Raw genomic sequence first — 19252 nt, forward strand, 5'->3', positions numbered from 1 at the left:
GTCGGGGTTCGCGCATGCGCACAGCGGTGCGCGGCACAATTCAAACGAGAAGCCGTTGGGCGGTTCTGTGAGGGGACTCAGCGGGGTCGGTAAGGGGACTCGGAGGGGTCCGTTGAGGGGACTCGAAGGGGACTGAGTCTTTGTCAAGGTCGTGGTCTGGCTTAGATCTGGGTGGGATCAAAGTTGGGATTTGGGATTCTTGGGGTCTTGGTTGCTGTCTCATCGGGGTCTGGGTTGTGGTCTGTGTTCAAGTGTTTAGGTCGGGGTTTGGGTGGGTTTTTTTTGTAGGGTTTGGATCTTTTTGGGGTCTGATTAGTTTGTAAATCCAGTTCCGTGTTGGGGTTTAGTTTGAGTCGCGCTGCAGAGTCTCTGTCAGGGTCGGGTCAAGTCTTGGTCATGCTAGGCCTTCCCAGCGGTACGGGTCTCGTCTTGTCGTTCCGGAGGCCATGCCACGGGAACTCAAGGAGATTGAGGCTTGGAAGAGATGAGGACATTGGGACGCATGGAGATGATGGGGACATTGGGACTCATGGAGATGGGGATACTGGGACTCATGGAGATGGGGATACTGGGACTCAGGGAGATGGGGAAATTGGGACTCATGGGGATACAGGGACTCAGGGGATACAGGGACTCAAGCTGTCAAGTATACAATCGGGGTGGAGGTAGCTGTACACGGTCAGGAGTAGTGGATGCTTGCTGAGCTATGGATTGCAAGATCTTACCAATGATGAATATTCCGCCCCTTAACTTTTATTCAGACTCGCATATGGGGGGGTGGAGGAGTGTTCTGACGTGAGCAATGATGGTGATCGCGATTGCGATGCCAATGATCGTAAACGATGGCGATCACAGTCCGTTTCCTCTGTTGACAGGAAAATCAGCGGAGATGTTTGCCGACGACGACGAGAGCGAGAACAGGTTTCGTGTACCCTCGAACTGCCTCTCCCCCATTCCCTATTCACACGCAGTACCCACATCTCTTGTCAGCCCTTTCCCGCCACGGCTGTCTTTGTGTGACCACCCCTTGTCCAACTCGGTCGTGTGTGTGTTGTGTGTTTTGCAGCGCGCAAGCCTCGCAGGCGAACCACAGGAAGAGGCTTTCTTCGGTAAGCGCCTCTGCTGCTGTGGTGTGCTTTTTGACCAAGTGGCAGGCTGAGATGCCCCCCCCCTGCCCTGCCAGGGTTGAACGAGGCCAGTGAGAAATTCGCCTGCTGATGGGGATTGTGCCAGGATAGTTGTGTTTTTTCACGATAACAATTTGTTACGGTGTCGACGTTCACAATTCGAGTATTTATCACCGTAATCGAATAACTGCGGTTATATGTCACGTGTTGCTTTGCTGTACCTCAAATATCAATGTGAGGAGTCCAAAAAGTTAAACTTGCAGTGCACTCTCCATAAGAGTGCCATCAGTCTTTTAATCCTTGCAACGTCACAATCTGTAATACTTAGAAGATATGCTGTCAGAAACACAAGCAGGTAAATTAAATTAACTACAACAATAGGCTATGCTTTAAGTTGTAATTGATGAAAATAAGCACGTTTAATGGGTAATATAGCTGTTTATTTACAACTTTAACGCTTGTGTTATTTCACAAAAAAATGTGGTGTTGTATAGCAACGATATTTTGCAAACTGAACGATACAGTTATCGTTGACCTTACATCGTAAAAGATTTCACATGATTGTCATCTTGCCTTATTGCGAGGCCACTTTCGAAGTTGGGTTTCAACGCTGCTGAGATTTCACTGGTGCCTGAGTAGGTTGACCCCGACGTTAGGACCGACTGATTGGAAATATTGTCTGGTGCTCGCTGGATGTGTTCCAACCCCACAATGGCACCCTCGGTGTGCTGTGCCGTGTCCCTAATGGACGCCCCGTCTCCTTTCCCACAGATCCTGAAAGTCCCGGAGAAACCGGTTTTGGAAGAGCGAGATGACAATAAAATGGTAACGTAGCAGGCGGCGGATCTGCCGTCCCTTCAAGTCCGCACCGGTGCGATGCGAGGTGGATCTGTTATGCTCGTGATGCCCCCCCGCTGATGATTTCACACCACGTAACTTTCGTGCGACGTTTTCCCTTCCCCCCCAGCAGGCAGACACGATGGTGCGCAGGAAGTCTTTGAAGCTTTCACGGAGGGTCAGCTTCGCCACAACAGACCACGTGAAGTAAGGGAGTGCTTCCCGCTTGGTTACGCAGCCTGCTTTAAAAATCAAGGTCAAGGGGTCACATGGCCAATGTCATTGATGGACACCATGCCTTCTGTCCATTAATGACACCACACCTAGTGGTTGAAAAGTTGACATCTGATGCAATATGGTGCAATACTCACTGCTAGAATTCATCAACTCTTGATTATCCAGGGTGAGGTGAAAATGGGAGTCTGGATAAAACTCGGATAACACAGGGAGTCTGGATAAAACTCGGATAACACAAAACTTGTAACTTAGGCTAACGACATGTAATATTGTAATTGTGTACCCACATACAATGGGGGTGAAGCCGTAGAATGTGCATTTTATTTAATTGTGCCGTAGAGTTATTGCTTTACTTGAATTTGTTTTCGTGGTCACATGGGCAATTGAGTGACTGACCCTTGGTAAGTGAGAAGCAACTAATAATTAAATCGCCAGGAGTGTTTTTCAGTTTTTGTAAGCGTGGTTGTCTGCATCCCAGATAAACCACCCGTCGATAGCCAAGAGCGAGCTAATTAGGAGAAAAGCTAGAATGTATGACAATCTGTAAATGAACTGCTATGTTTGTTTGTGTGAAGTTGCATAGCTAACTCTGTTATGAATCACTCTTGCAGAGAATTCAACACAGAGACGACCTTTCTCGGCGTCAGCGTTGGTAAGTTTACGCAAACAATCATTTCGCTAACAAAGCCATGCTTGTTGCCAAGTGTGGAACGATTCGCCACCCATGCGATTTGATGGATTGTCATAATTTGGCGTCACGATTCCTTTTAATAATCAAGAGGGATTACATTTTTTTCCTTGTCTGGGTGTGTACCGAGAAATTTAAAAATGTACTTTTCCATACGCAGAATGGACAATCTAATGTAGGTCAATTTGAGATAATCCAGAGGAATTAAACAGAGGAATGATCCACATGAAAGAAGCACACAGATAATCAAAAACATGAGTTTGGCTATATAGCCATACTCATTGTTTATCTTTGTAGAATGGGGGTTATGACCTGGAATGCGTCGCCTGTATATATTTTTTCCCTTATTAAAGTAATACATTTACTTGCTGGTGTGTTTGCCCCTGCGTGGGTACTAACCATCCATGACTGAGAAGCGGCTAACGATAGATCTAGCCTGCGAGGATGATCACTTGTTGACTGATTAGGATCAATTCTACACAATCGATTCTTAAAGCGCACAATTCGACACATGTATCATGAGTGTAATGCCGAAGTCACTTTGTCGAACTTTCTTGTTGCTTTTGTTGTGTTCTGCAAGTGTTCAGAAATGTCCTATGTTAGACACTGCAACTTATTTTGCTTCTATTTTGCAACATCGTTCCACATTACAATCTGCACCAGGGGTCGGCAACCAACATAACGTGGGCATTTTTTTATAATTTGGTACAAAACTCAATATTTCAAGAGCCGCAATGCAATGTGAATACACACAGATTACGTCACGAGGCAGTCCGTAAAAAGCCACATGCAGCTCCGAAACCGCAGGTTGCCGACCCCCTAGTTTACACGGAGATGACAATACAGCAAGTTGGCTTGTGGTGGAGCCATCTGTGTGGGTCGTCGAGAGTTATCCTCCAGTATGTGTGGTGTGTATTCTCCGGTTACATTGGTTTCCTCCCACAAGAAGCCAAACGCTCTTTTATGAAGAAGTTAGCCCAACCATCCTGTTGCGGGACTGTCCTGGAGTGTAAGCGTCCTGAGGCCGTGAAAGGCTTTTGTGGAAAATTAATTTCCGTTTTGTCTTTAAACAGATGGTGAACCTCCAGGGAAGGTTGAAGCTGGTCTCTGTGAGGACGCAAGGTGAGGTGGCTATCGTAAACGAATACTGCTTGAATGGAAGCTACGCTAGCTGTGGGCTGAGCTAATGAACCTCCGTTCTTTCTCTGTGCGCGTGTGTGCAGCCTTCCTGTGGGGCAGAAGATAGCAGGTAAGACTACGACCTGCCCCCCCCCCCACGATGTTAATGCACGGTCCACACAAGCAGATGTCACAACTGCTTCTGAGATACCTACAAGAGACCCGTCTTATCCACACATTAGAGGCGATGCACTTTTCCATACGCCCTGCGGTAGACGAATGTTTGTCACATGACAAACTTATGTATAAATGTTTTATGGGTGCCACGGTGGGGAGATGTTAGCCACCTTGCCTGGTATACAGGAGGTTGTGGGTTCGATCTCGACCCTGATGCCTGTATATTTGGAGTTTGTGTGTTTCTTCCCGTGGTCGCGGGGATTTTTCTTCGGGTCCTCCGGTTTTTCCCTCCACATTTATAAACGTTTATTTAAAGTATTTGCCTGCTATACATTTCCACAAGATAAGCCGCTTCGTTGCGCTATCATTTGCGGCTAGGTCGCTTCTGAAAAAGCTCTATAGCTCAGTGGGCCTTTCCTGGTAGAATGAAAATAGTACAGTTTAATCCTCAGAGCTGAAATAAGCTAAATGAAGTGAAAACCGATATTTAACAAGATGCTAAGTTGTTTTATGCCGTCATTGACCATGCCGAAGCTGTCAACGACACTCGGAAACCCAATTTAATCATGAGTGTTTGAAACCCAAATTTGAAATCAAGAACTCAGCGGCACTGACTCAACGTCTCTGACACGGCCAATGTGAGACCTCATAGCCATCCAGTCAAACTCTGTTGGTCGCTCTATGTTCAGGAGGCTCATAATCTGCGAACGAAATGTCTCTGCAGTTACAAGCGTGTGACCGTGTGTACTTGTGTGTGGCTTAGGATTGGACACTCTGCTGCACGGGCCCATCCAGAACCCAGCCCAACTCACCGAGGTCAGCAGTTTCTCCTCTCTGCTCCGAGCCAAGCAGGACCCAACCTTGCTGTTATAGCTACGGCAGGGGGGGAAATTATTTTTAGGGATATAACAATTCACACCTTTCTCGATCCCATCTGTTCTCCTGCGTGCAAAAGGATGAATAGCAGCTTACAAGTCCATGTCCAGATGAATTTATAACTAACTTTATTTTTTAATTGACCAGAAAAGGGCCACTGAGCTATATAACTCTTTTTCAGAAGCGACCTGGCCACATATGATAGCCTAATGAAGTGGCTTATCATGTGGAAATTTATCGCAGCCAAATACTCCAAATGCATGCTTCTAAATGTGTAGGGAAAACTAGGAGAAGCTGAAGAAAAATTCACATGACCACGGGGAGAGAGACACGTAAACTCCAAATATACACCAAGTATCCAGAGTTGACATGCAGTGAATTGCTTCGATGCCTCCGTTGAGTTTTCAAAGTTCACAGTGGTTCACTGCCATGTGGTATCGCATCGTGACTCACATCGAGACTCGCGGGCTTGCATAGAGTTTTCAGTGGTTCACTACTTTGTGGGTTTACATAGTGATGTAGAGAGAAGGTATGTCCTGCTCGGTGACGATTGTCCGCAAATTATTTATGGGTGGCAGCGAAACTTCACCCCACAAATGAGGACACGATCAGCCGAGTTGATTCGATGTGGGAGGTTGAGGACACAAAGCTGGAGGTTGTTTTTTTTTATTGTTTCCCCAGGATGGAGAGGATCTTCCGATTATTCCGGCAGCAGCAAAGGCCCCACCTGGGGCAGCCAAGTTTGAAAAGATCGACTTCAAAGGTGCAGGAAGCAGCCCTGTGTTTAAAACGAGCAACGTTGCCACGTGTGATTATCCACGTTCATAAATCCTAACCCTAACCCATCGTGCCTTGTGAGTGGGGAAACCATTTAATTCTCCTTTTATATGCAAATACTGTAAAATTCAGCTTGATGAACTATTTTGATGCATCATGGCCGTTATTTTTTACTCATACAGCCATTAATGTACGAGCTGTCTCCATATGCCTGGCCGACTCTCCGTCCGTTTGGAATGGGCGGCAGGGGCGGGGGGCTACGGTAACGCTCGTGAACATTATCCAACTTGAACAAAACCTTAGTATAAAGTTATGTTACTATAAGGGACTTACCCTGTTGAAAAGTGGCAAAATTGACCGAAGGCTTGCCTTCACCTTGCCCAGCTGTCTGACCCTCATTGTCTTACTGCAGCTCGCACACCTTGCCCGAGCGCTCCCCTTATTGCCGGAAATGAAATGCTTCCGAGTAACCATGCAGAGCATTACGGAACCCCGGGTTTATGAATCGTTAAACTAACGTTAGCTTCCCCGTCGCCACGTTGTGTCCCCCAAGAAACGTTGAAGAGGCTCAACAGGGGCAAGCCGGAGCCTGGCGGACACCGCTTCTTCTCGGATCCGTTCTGCGCAGGCGAGGGGCTGGCTGACGTCGGGCCGAGCACCGTCGCCCAGGCGAACCGACCGGCGCCGCCGAAGCCGACGCAGGGCGACGTGCCCGCTTTTCCCGCAGGGGTCCCCCACTCCATGCTCGACCGCACTGCCATCTTCGAGGACGACGCGATGGACATGACGGTCGGCGTCACCGCCCTCATTGAGGGCGACTTTGTTGAGCCCTTGCGCAACAAACGCACGGCGGTCCAGCCGCAGACACGGCGCGACGACTCCTACTGCCCGCCCTCTGTTCCCTTCCTGGCGCCGGCGAACGGGAAAAGGGGGGGAGAAGCAGAGGAGGAGATGGAGATGACTCGCAGTCACACGGTCGTGATCCGGACGCAAGAGGAGGTAGAGACGCAGCCTGGTGGGGTGAGGGCTTCCGTGCCCTACGGGCATAAGTCTACGTACGTTCCCAAAGCGGTGGACTTGGCCGGGAGTCGCACGCCGTTTGGGCTCAGGGAGGCCGAGCACGCGATCCCGCCGCGAAGGTCAGCGCCGAGAGAAGAGCAGCCGCCGCGTCACGATGTCACGATCGGGTTTGAAGGCAATGAGGTTGACATGGAGATGACCAAAAGTCACACCGTAGTGATTCGTAGCGACCTGACAATATCTCTCAGGGAGAATTACGATGAGGCTGACATGGAGATGACAAGAAGCCACACAGCGATGATCCGTCACGACCCAACAATATCTCTAGGAGAGAAGTACGAAGAAGCTGACATGGAGATGACAAGAAGCCACACAGCAGTGATCCGTAGCGACCCAACAAGATCTCTAGGAGAGAAGTATGAAGAAGCTGACATGGAGATGACAAGAAGCCACACAGCAGTGATCCGTCACGACCCAACAAGATCTCTAGGAGAGAAGTATGAAGAAGCTGACATGGAGATGACAAGAAGCCACACAGCAGTGATCCGTCACGAGCCAACAAGATCTCTTGGAGAGAAGTATGAAGAAGCTGACATGGAGATGACAAGAAGCCACACTGCGATGATCCGTCACGACCCAACAAGAACTCTCGGGGAGAAGTACGAAGAAGCTGACATGGAGATGACAAGAAGCCACACAGCGATGATCCGTCACGACCCAACAAGATCTCTCGGAAAGAAGTATGAAGAAGCTGACATGGAGATGACAAGAAGCCACACAGCAGTGATCCGTCACGACCCAACAAGATCTCTCAGGGAGAAGTATGAAGAAGCTGACATGGAGATGACAAGAAGCCACACAGCGGTGATTCGTAGCGACCCAACAAGATTTCTAGGAGAGAAGTATGAAGAAGCTGACATGGAGATGACAAGAAGCCACACAGCGATGATCCGTCACGACCCAACAAGAACTCTCGGGGAGAAGTACGAAGAAGCTGAAATGGAGATGACAAGAAGCCACACAGCGGTGATTCGTAACGACCCAACAAGATCTCTCAGGGAGAAGTACGAAGAAACTGACATGGAGATGACAAGAAGCCACACAGCGGTGATTCGTAACGACCCAACAAGATCTCTCGGGGAGAAGTACGAAGAAGCTGACATGGAGATGACCAAAAGTCACACCGTAGTGATTCGTAACGAGCCAACAAGAACTCTAGGAGAGAAGTACGAAGAAACTGACATGGAGATGACAAGAAGCCACACCGCGATGATTTGTAGCGACCCAACAAGATCTCTCAGGGAGAAGTACGAAGAAGCTGACATGGAGATGACAAGAAACCACACAGCGGTGATTCGTAGCGACCCAACAAGATCTCTAGGAGAGAAGTACGGAGAAGCTGACATGGAGATGACCAAAAGTCACACCGTAGTGATTCGTAATGAGCCAAAAAGAACTCTAGGAGGGAAGTACGAAGAAACTAACATGGAGATGACAAGAAGCCACACAGCGATGATTCGTAGCGACCCAACAAGATCTCTCGGGGAGAAGTACGAAGAAGCTGACATGGAGATGACCAAAAGTCACACCGTAGTGATTCGTAATGAGCCAACAAGAACTCTAGGAGAGAAGTACGAAGAAACTGACATGGAGATGACAAGAAGCCACACAGCAGTGATTCGTAACGACCCAACAAGATCTCTCGGAGAGAAGTACGGAGAAGCTGACATGGAGATGACAAGAAGCCACACCGCGGTAATTCGTAACGATGTAACTACTAGACCTCTCGCAGAAAATTACAATGCTGCCACACAGGAGCTGCGAGCTCGGCCATCCAGCGTTGCGCCGCGTGGAAACAGAACTGTAATATTTCACGACGAGGACAAGTTGGAGGTCGCGAGGTGCCAAACAGTGGCGATCACTGGAGAGGGGCTGCGGGGTGTCGCGACTAATGAGCCACCGAGAGCTTTGAACACCAAGACGACCGGTGGCGCCAAGAGCAATGTCGTGGCGCCGAAGAGCATCAGCGACAGCAGCAGCGCGATCATCGAATGCGAGACGACACAACTGCTCGGCAACCCGCAGCCGGCTCGAGTAGAACCTAAGCACGTGAGCGCCGGAGACCGGCGAGCTTCGCCACCGGAGGAGGTCGAAATCCGGCCTCGTGGAAGTGGTGCGGTCGCAGCTGATGGTGGCCATGGTGTGCATGCGGGCAGCACACGGTCCGATCGCCCCATCGCGATGGAACAACCGGTGGCGACCGCAGAGTTTGGTGGGCAGGCCGGGGCAGGGAGAGACAGTGGAGAGGCCAGAGGGGATGGGCATCAGCGGGCAAGGGCGGACGGTGAGGGATGCACTACGGCGGCCGACACCGAGCCGATCGTCCGGGCCTCCGCGGCGAACAACGTGGCGATTCCGCGGCTCGGCACGGTCGCGCGAGACGCCGAGTCGGTGGAGCCGGGGAAGTTGCTGGAGGCGGCCGACCTGCCGGCGAGGGCGCAGCCGAAAGCCATCGAGGAGGTGAGCTCACTCGGCAAGTCTGGCCATTTGGGCGCAGAAGAAAACAAAGTAAAGTTGGCTGGTGCAGGCGTATTCGAAAGCACAACGGACAAGGTCCCTAAGGAACTGCTGGGTTCGCCAGTAAAGGAGCCGGCGCCATTATCGGTGGAGCCAAGTGGCGCTCGTCTGGAGATGAAACGCGATGCCGCCGTGACGGAGGTGGCGGTGGCGGCAAGACCAACGGACAACCCCACGACTTTCCTGCTGAGAAAGCAGCTGGACAAGAGGCTGTCGCTCATGACCCTCCACGAGCAGCAGCGCAAGCAGCCGGGTGCGGGCGAGCACGGTACCCACCGGCGCGCCACCATGCTGCTGCCGTTCGCCTCCGCCGACGGGGACACTCGGCCCCACACGGACATCCTGCTCGGCAGGCGCTACTCGTCCGCCGTGGCGCTGACGCCCGAGTGCACGCGCGCCGTGCGACGCCGGCTGTCGATGCTGCAAGTGGCGCGGGCGAGGGGGGCGGGCGGCGGCGACGACGACGACGCCACGGCGTGCAACAGGAGGCTAACCACCTCGGACCGGCTCGGCCAGCTGATGCCGCTGCTTACCAAGCAGGTCCAGCTCGCAGACCTGGAGATGGAGATGGCGCTGCAGGGTGGGTTTGAGGGCGCGCCGAGTCTGGGAAAGTTGCAAGGGGAACTGCTACTGGACGTGTCGCGATTCGCCCCCCGCGCCACCCAGCTATTCGAATATTTGTTACGGTTCAGGGCTGTGACTCGATTCAAGATTTGATTCTTTTTTTGTCTTGTTTGCACCGATAATACTTATAATTTCAATTGTGTAATGCTCGCAGCATTCATTCACTCTCGAAGAGACAGAACAAACTCAGGGGCACGTACAAATACCCCCTTTACCGATGATAATAGGTGCTCTCTAACAGCAATGTCCCCAACAGTTTGTAAGACTACACGGACGGATCTGTCTTTGTGTGTGTATAAATGTGTATGCGTGAAAGGGAGTCCTACGTGCCCTTACACCACCCATTACATGACCCTTGCATATGTCTAGCCTTGTTGTCTCAATGGGCACTTGCCAGGTCTATGTCTTGTCAATCCACAATGGGCGCGGGTGTTGGCGTTGGCAGGTGGGCACCTGTGTGAGGAGGCGCTGAAGGTGGTGTCCGAGATAGAGAAGGCCGGATCCCAGCAGGCAGTCACCCACGGTGATTTCCACACCTCGTACAATATGCAAGACGAGACTTTGCCGGGTGAGTGCGGTGAGAGGAGAGGGTGTTTGGTATTCATGCCGTTCTTATAGCGCAAGGGGTCGGCAACCCGTGGCTCCAGAGCCGCGTGCGTCTCTTTCAGGAGTGCTTCGTGATGTTACGTGTTAAGGGTACACCGTCTTGTATTCACAACGTGCGTTGTGGCTCTTGGAGTAGCTTTTTTTTTTATACAGAATTCGAAAAAAAATGTCTGCTCTTGTTATTTTGGTTGGCGACCCCTGTTACAGGGCAAGGCTATGATCACGATGGGAAGGCGCCGCTGGTGTTTTATGGGCACCTTCTGGAGTACATTCGCAGTCGGGTGCGATGTTGCAATGTGTAATCCCAGCCGAGTAATTTACGGTGTAATTTTTTAAAGTTGGCAAATTTCATTTGCGGGTGGGTTTTTTAATTATTGTTTTGTTTGGCAAATCGTCACGCGCACAACTCGTCGTTGCTAAGAATCCCCGTTCAATTGATTTAACTCGCATGCCCCGCCCCCCCCCCCCCCCGACCGCTACGTTCCGCTGCCGCGCAGCTTCAACTGTTGGGCAGCAGGAGCTGTGGACGGGGCAGCTGGAGGAGCACACGGGAGGTGGGGGTACGGCGTGCCAAGCGGAGGCGCTGGGGAAGCGCGCCACGGAGGAGCACGGCGGCGGCGGCGGCAAGCGGCGACGCAGCGACGGGGACGGGGATACACTCGCCTGCACGGTAACCGTTTCCCCCGCCTCCACAGTAACCGCGTCCCCGTCTCCACGGTAACCGCGTCCCCGTCTCCACGGTAACCGCGCCCCCGTCTCCACGGTAACCGCGCCCCTGTCTCCACGGTAACCGTGCCCCCGTCTCCACGGTAACCGTGCCCCCGTCTCCACGGTAACCGTGCCCCCGTCTCCACGGTAACCGTGTCCCCATCTCCACGGTAACCGTGTCCCCATTTTTAGAAACATGCGTTTAGAGTTATTGGTTGCTATACATTTCCACGATGATAAGCCACTTGGTTGAGTTCTCATTTGTGGCCAGGTTGCTTCTGAAAAAGAGCTACATCGCTCGGTGGACATTACCTGGGAAAAAAATAGAAGTAGAACATGGCCACCTCAAACATCAACTGTATCTCCGTCTTCACTGTAACCCCTGCCCTGTATCCATGGTAACTCCTGCCCTGTCTCTATGCTAATTGTTGCCCTGTGTCTGAGGTAACCCTTCTGCCTGGTCTCCATTGCAAATGTTGCCCTTTCTTCTCGGTAACCATTACCTGGTTACCGTGGTGATCTCTACCCTTTCTCCATGACAGCTGCTGCCCTGTATCCCCCGAGACTCCTACTCTGTCTGCTCAGAACCAGACTAAGGCACCCAATGGATCCTTCGGAGTAATGATAATTTATTACACTCAAAACTGTGGCACCATTATAATTTCTTAGGCATTCAGTATAAAAATAGATTTTAACGACTTAATACATCCTCACATGCCTGCTGTAATGGTGTAGTGTTGCAAGGTAGGAGTCAAAAGCGTTTTTGCCAGGGGCCTATTGCCGGCTGTGGTGGTGGAGGTGGGCAGGGGGGGGGGGGGGGCTCTGTCAGTCTGATGCAATTGTGGGCCTGTGGCAGGACGAGCCCGAGGAGAAGGAGCAGGAGGGTCCGACGTTCCTCCCGGCACTCCAGCTGTCCCTCTCTGCCGGACACGGTGAACTCCAGGCCTCGCCGAGCGGAGGCAACTCGAGGATCGTTACTGATGGTGAGCCGTGGTTGTGGCGGTTGTAGCGGTTGTAGCGGTTGTAGCGGTTGTAGCGGTGGTGTTGGCACCGCCACATTATTATTCTTTTACTTTGTGTATTGTGTGTGATATAACTGCGTGGAACTAGGACCCATCTATTTGCCCATTACATCTGGCAGTTCACCAGCATGCATTCAAGCAGTTTTGCTTGTGTTGGGTCAATACTGCTGAAGTTAAACTTTGCCACCTGCAGAAAAAAACTACCGCAGACCGTGTCTGTGAAATGTAGCACCTCCCGAGAGAGCCTTGCGCTATAAGAAAGGGGCGGATACGAACCGAATAGATTTTATGAGTCGTGAACATTGTTTTTGGCCTCTTGGCTGGAATGACACCAGGAGCAACAACAACCGTTCCCACTGCATGGGCTTTCCTTCCGTGTAGTGCTCCGATGTGTTTTTGGGTAATGCTGTGCACTCTTCGGCATGACGTCCACGTGCTGAAGAAGCTGCCAGCACGTGGAGCGAAACGTCGTACGTCATGCCGAGACTAGACGCAGTGCAGGCCTTGAACACATTGGAGAGCTAAACAGCAATTCTTCTGCGCAGGGTTCATGCCAGCCATTGCTCAGGCCTGCCAAAACATCAGCCTCACCTCAAGCCACGAGGTGAGCCTCGCGTCGCGTGTGCCATTACCGTAGCCGCGGTGAAGGTTGCCCATTCCCTCCCCCGTCCCTCACCCCCGTTGGTTCATTACATTCTCTGCTCCGGTGTTTCTCAAACTTGTTTGGCCCGTGGACCACACGGCCCTTCACCCCTGGTAACAAAACGAATGCATTCACTCTTCTCTGAATGCCACTCGTGCACCTGCCATGCAGCGCTAGCCATGGGCCGCGACACGCCGGTTTAGTATTCGTGTAAATTGTCGCCGGCACTCATCGTCGCCGGCAATATTTGCTGTCGCCCGTTTCTTTATCGAAAAAAAATCGTTGCTGCTCAAACATGGATACATGTTATTCTTGCTCCCTCTCACGCCACGGCATAGCACCTCGATGTCCACGGGAAGGGAGTTTCGCAATGTTTGTGTGGTCCACAAAACCCTCGTTGCTTCCACGATGCTTCATTACAGGGGTGCGTAGGCATCGCGGCCCGGCTAAAAGTGTTGCCCCTTAAATGGGCCCGGATGTGTCGTGGAGTTTGGGGTGTCGCGTGGCTTCGTTTCTCACCTGCCCCTTCTGCCCCTTCGCGCTGCAGGGCTGGGTGGACGGCAACGTCACCATCCGGGCCTTCATGAAGAACATGCTGCTCGAAGCCACCGTGGCCCTATCCAGACATAGCGAGATCATGGTCATGGTAACCACATGCACGCTGTAACCACGCGTTGATGTTACCCGTTGTAGCGGTGGTGTACGATTGCTTCCGGTAGAAGATCACTTTGGACTTGCTTGAGTTACAATAGTAATAATAATGACGTCATTTCTCCAGGGAACCCACCCCACCCCCCTGAATCTCACAACTCATTTGAGCTTTTGATCCACTCGCGTTAAAATGTCGCAGGTTCATAATATCGGTTGGAGGTTGACTCAGTCAAACATCCCTCTGGGGCCTATTAAACGAGTACAACATTGTTGGAAGTCGCCAGCAATCGTTTTTATATAGAGACTGGGCTCTGCCATGGTAATGTGGAATATTTACCACGAGCATTTGGAGGTCAACGGGCATGACCGCCGTTTGGCCACGGATAACAAGAGTCGTCTGCGTTTCTCTCGGGCAGCCCCAGGAGGAGGAGGAGCGAGGGCAGCGCCTGCGCAGGACGGTGCGGGAGAGGCATGTGGTCATCCCCAAGATGAGAGCCAAAGAAGAGCAACTTGGACGGCTCCAGGAGCAGACGGCACAGTGAGACGGGGCGCTATCGAAGGGAACGCGGTTCTTGTCACGGGTGGGGAACCTGTTTTCTGTCAAGGGCCAATAACATAATTTGCGGGCCATACAAAGGTATCAACTTAAAGATTAGCCTGTTATATTTGGTCAAACATTTAATTAACTCGCCCCTGATGTGATGGCTGGAACTACCAAATGATTTCGCGAACCTTATACGGCCCGCGGGCCGGATGTTCCTCACCCCTGTTCTAGTGTCGAGAGCAGTGGCTCCTAAACGTATTCAAACTAAACTTTTTATATTTTACCAGGTAAGGCCCACTGAGCTATGTAGCTTTTTTTCAGAAGCGACTTGGCTATCACAAATGATAGGTCAACGAAGCGGCATATGTGGGATTCATAGCACTAGCCAAATACTCTAAATGCATTATGTTGATTCTAAATGTAAAGGAAAAATCCACACGACCACAGGGAGAACATGCAAACTTAAAATATAGAGCAGGCGTCAAGGTCGGGATCAAACCCACGACCTCCTGTATACCAGGCGAGGTAGTTGCCAACTAGATTTGAAGCTTTCGTGACTGCAAGGATTCATATTCTTAGGTTTTTTCGGTAAAGTCACATAGTTAAAGTCACCTACATGACTTTACCGAAAAAACCTAAGAATATAGTTGACATCTCTCCAGCTCAGTGGGCCTTACCTGGTAAAATAAAACAGATAGTTTAGTTTTAGTTTAACATTGTGCAAGGTGTGTTATGCACTGTCATTGCGTTGAAAGTGATAAAGTCTGGGCCCACTGCTTAAGCGGCGTCTCGTGCCGACCGACGCTGCCTCCCTCTTTGCGAACCAGGCTCACCGGCGAGGGTGGAGATCGGTTGCTGAAGTCGCTGGACCCGCAGCTCTGCAGGAGGATGATGAGTTGCAAGCAGACGGAGGTGGGGACATTGACACTCGTTTACCCAGTCTCAAAGACTTGTTCGGGAGGGTCCTGCCAAGTTTTTTTCGCAGTATTGGGATGTTTGGCCAATACCTGTAACAATGTTTTTGGGTTTTTTTGTTGCCATGGGAGGAAACCGGAGGACCCGGAGGCTTTCTCCGTGGAGTACAAACTCCACGGAGAAAGCCAGTCGGGAATCAAACCAAGGCCCTTTTTGCTGCGAGACCCTTCCCAGGGGTGGGGGACTTGTGGTGTACGGGCTGTATGCAGCCTGTCTCCATTTCATACGGCACCTCCGATTTGAAAAGGCCTCCAAATGATATTTACCTATCACTGCCAGCATCTTAATCTGCGCTAATCGGATACCAAAGTGGAATAATTTCGACCTGGTAACAGTGTATTTTTGATTTTACAAATCATTTCTGGATGCTACGTTGGGTGGTGTCGCACAAGTCACAAGAAAACTCAACACATTCATCCGAACACCATGCCCTTTAAAGAGAAAAAGAAGGGCCATTGCCTGAAACGTCGCCTATTCTACATATATATAAGGCTACGGTGTTATAGTATGTATATTGAAAGTCTTTTGCACCGTAAATAGCCAACTGCGCTAATCGGAGGTGCGGGGGAAGGACAACAAACTGAACACAAAAGGCAGTTTTAAAGAAATTAGTTTTCAATCTAAATTTAAAAGTGTGTAGCTCCAGTGGCTTCCTAATACGGGAAGGAAGAGCGTTTCAGACGGCCGCAGAAGGACATCTGAAAGCGCGCAATGCAGTGACCATCTTTGTTTGATGACTAGCCAAAAGCCGCTGCCAGGATGACCGGAGTTTGCGTGATGGTTTGTTCCTTGACGAGAGCAGCAAGGTGGAATTGTGGTTCATTTGTTGCAAGCACTTTGTGTGTAATGAGTGCGACCTTATAACGTACTCGTTTGGCAATCGGAAGCCAATGCAGCTCAGCGAGCTGTGGACAGACACGGTCTGATCTTGCGGAACGTGTGTTGAATTCTTTCCGTTGAAATTTCCGCGCACTCCCAAGTCGCTTCCGCGAGGGCCCCTTGCGGCGACAGAGGCAGGCGGCGCTTGGCGGTGGGGCGGTGTTTGACGAGCGCGCGCCGTCTTTGCCCCGGCAGCACGACGAGTTCCTGACGGAGCTCAGGGCCGAGAGGGACTGCCTGCGGGATGAGGCGAAGCACGTGTACGCGCGCGGCAGCACGGAGCAGCTGACGGAGCTGCTCGCACAAATGCAGGTGGGTCCCCAGCGCGGAACAGAGCAAGGGGTCCCTTTTGACTCGAATTAATCGGTTTAATCACAGCCAGCTTTGCCCTGCTTGGTTCGGAACCGAGGAGCTCGGCCGTTGCCGGTTTAGCACTCTAACTTCCGAGCCCCTCGGATACCTCTAGAGAACCCAGTTTAATCACAGCCAGTCGCGCCTGCCTGGTTTTGAACTTGGGATCTTAGCGGTGCTGGCTCAGCACTCCGACCTTTTGAGCCACCTGGCCGTCCCCCAGGAGCGAGCATATGAATGTAATCTTCTTGTCGTCACACTGGGCGTCCCTTCTACTCCCCCATGCAGGGCCATCTAGAGGTTCTGGAGAATCGAGTGCAGCAGACCAAGAAGACCCTGGAGGACATCAACTTCCACATGGCGCAAATGGACGGTGAGACAAGAATGATACCCACCAAGGCCGTTGGGCATCGTCGGCGTTAATCCAAAATGTTGTTGCCAGACTCCTCATTGCACTATTGACATCTAATCCAAACCCCTTGGTGAATTTCACCACGATCCTCAATGCATACGCCCCCTGTTCTACCTCTCCCCTCTCATCTCACTCTACTCCCCTCCACACACTCTCCAACTTCTCCCCTGTTATCTCTCCTGTAGCGTCTTGAGATATGGTCGCATTTAGACTCTGTATAAATCCACATGATTCGTATTCTGCGTGGCTCGATTATATAATTTGCCGTTAATCCACGTAACATTTTTTCCGTTCGTCGTAGCTTAGGAATTTTTGCGCGCGCGGTTCAGCGTACACACCGCGAGCCTGCGAATCAACTTGAATGGATGACGACGACGATGACGCGGTGAACGATTCGTGCCGTGTGTGACGCTCTGCTGGCTTGCCCGTGCAGACGAGTCCATGAACGACCAGGATCGCGTCGTCAAGCCAGTGCCGAGCCGCGCCCTGCTGCTCGACAAGAAGAACGGTACAGGGCCCCCCCCCCCGGCCCACGGCAGCGCTGCCCCCCTCGCCCGTTCCCCGTGGCCACTGGGAAGTCACCTTTACCGGCTTCAGCGACAGCCCCAGCCCCCCCCCATTGAGTATAGAACGATGAGTACAGAACAACAACTAGCGCAATTATTAAAATGTCTGTAAGCCAAGACTGGTCATCACTCCGATACCGTAAGGGAGTTTGGACAAACAAACAATGCATCCTGTAGGGCTTTTACGACAATTTTCTGTATTTGGGGGCCCCAGGAACATCAGGCACCCCCCTTGCCACTTGTCCCCCTCCCCCCCACTCCTCTCCATGAGCTGTGGGGCTCTGTGGGCTGGGCCCCTCTCCTCTGCAGGCAGCATCAATAGAGCACTGCGTTGGTGTGCCTGACATGTTGATGTACCAGTGGAGCCTGTACAATCCACTGCTGGATGAGGGCTTGCCCGTGCCGTGTGGGTGGTAGGGGGGTTATCTGACCATACCTGCCATGCTGGCAAGTACGGGTTGCTGAAGTCAGGAAATTATAAATGTGGGAGCATAGAAGTACTGCATCTCACTGGATTTGGCCGCACTGCCCTCTGTTGCACGTAACTTAAGCTCAAAAATCAAACGGCTCTCATCCAGTAGACGGACACCTAGGCTGCGTGTTCCCGCACGAGTCTTCGTCGGCGATAAAATAAATAAGATGGTACAGCGACTTGGATTAGAGCTGCATTGGAGAAGGCGTCAGGATTGGAGCGTCGCGATGTGAGAATTGCAATGGCTTTTTGCTCTTTTTCTTCAGAACTGACGGAGCTGGCAAATGAGAAGAAGGAAGTGAAAAGGTAAAGGGGCCGGAGGAGAGGGTGGCTCCCCTCTGCTCCTTTAGTTGGCATTGGCGGTGACCTCATGGCCCAGCGATAGCGCGCTGGCCCCTTGTTTGGGAAGGTTCGCATCTGGAAGGCCGACCCCCGGTTATTACTGCGGCCGTGTTAAAATCTGCTTCGGACACTGAGGTCTCGAACTGTTACAGCCTCACGTCACTATTCATGACACTACTCTACACTATAGACTACTATAAAATACACTACACTACTATACACTACTCTACTATACACTCTACTGTTACAGCCTCACATCAGTTCTCTGCTGTCGCCCCCTTGGTGTGGAACTCTCTAATCCCTTTGCGCATTCGCAGCATTAAATGCACTCCGACTACTTTCAGGAAACACCTAAAGGCCTCTCTCTGTGTTGGGTCTCCGGCCTTTCGTCGAGCAGCCCTGAGCTTGGCCCCGTGCCTCTTGAGTTGTTGACTTGTCTGCAAAAATCTGGCGCGTTAGAAATGTCATCATCGTTGTTATTAACCATCATAATACTACTACGCGCCGTCTGGTTCACTCAGTGGACGTTAAAGACCCCTGTGACGTCATTCGCAAGAGTTAGGCCATTGTGCGCCGGCATAACGGTACGCATTTTAAACATTACATCACAAACAACTGAATTGGGATTATTCCAGCAACATCGTTTCCTACGGGCAGTCTCTGTGAAACGTAAAGCCTCTCTTCGTGGTCATGGGGCATGCTCCAGATGATTTTGTCATGAGCGGTGATGATATGATGATACCATGATTCTCAAAGGAAGTCTTCTGGTCTCAATGAGGTCCTACATGCCAAAGCATAATCAATATCATCATCAGTTGACAAGACAAAGATCCCCCATAAACCCTGTTAACGAGCACATATTCAGGCCAGCGCGGCACACAACTGGGTGGGTGGCCAGCACCACGCCCAGACGCCTTTGTCTCCTTGGTGCTCATGTTTATATACCGCACCAGGTACGCATTTCAGGCCGAGTCGATCTAGGGGATGTCATCACTATTGGCCGTGAATGGGAATCGAACTCG

The 19252-nt window shown here is 51.3% G+C and overlaps 1 protein-coding gene across 1 annotated transcript in view; it reads left to right on the plus strand.

Moving 5' to 3' along the window:
• Positions 1 to 19252, plus strand: part of KNL1 (kinetochore scaffold 1) — a 25373-nt gene continuing 6121 nt past the window's right edge. Inside the window, exons 1-22 of the mRNA XM_078616928.1 lie at positions 1 to 89; positions 876 to 921; positions 1067 to 1109; positions 1899 to 1952; positions 2095 to 2171; positions 2813 to 2853; positions 3963 to 4011; positions 4113 to 4138; positions 4949 to 5001; positions 5743 to 5824; positions 6392 to 10015; positions 10505 to 10627; positions 11163 to 11335; positions 12230 to 12356; positions 12941 to 12999; positions 13586 to 13684; positions 14106 to 14227; positions 15061 to 15145; positions 16283 to 16399; positions 16727 to 16811; positions 17284 to 17358; positions 18155 to 18194. Of these exons, the coding sequence (XP_078473054.1) occupies positions 890 to 921; positions 1067 to 1109; positions 1899 to 1952; positions 2095 to 2171; positions 2813 to 2853; positions 3963 to 4011; positions 4113 to 4138; positions 4949 to 5001; positions 5743 to 5824; positions 6392 to 10015; positions 10505 to 10627; positions 11163 to 11335; positions 12230 to 12356; positions 12941 to 12999; positions 13586 to 13684; positions 14106 to 14227; positions 15061 to 15145; positions 16283 to 16399; positions 16727 to 16811; positions 17284 to 17358; positions 18155 to 18194 (5186 nt within the window). The 5' untranslated portion in view covers positions 1 to 89; positions 876 to 889. The remainder of the gene's footprint in view (positions 90 to 875; positions 922 to 1066; positions 1110 to 1898; positions 1953 to 2094; positions 2172 to 2812; positions 2854 to 3962; positions 4012 to 4112; positions 4139 to 4948; positions 5002 to 5742; positions 5825 to 6391; positions 10016 to 10504; positions 10628 to 11162; positions 11336 to 12229; positions 12357 to 12940; positions 13000 to 13585; positions 13685 to 14105; positions 14228 to 15060; positions 15146 to 16282; positions 16400 to 16726; positions 16812 to 17283; positions 17359 to 18154; positions 18195 to 19252) is intronic.

Source organism: Lampetra planeri, chromosome 52, assembly GCF_965212315.1.
Source record: "Lampetra planeri chromosome 52, kcLamPlan1.2.h2, whole genome shotgun sequence".
Classification (NCBI taxonomy): domain Eukaryota; kingdom Metazoa; phylum Chordata; class Hyperoartia; order Petromyzontiformes; family Petromyzontidae; genus Lampetra; species Lampetra planeri.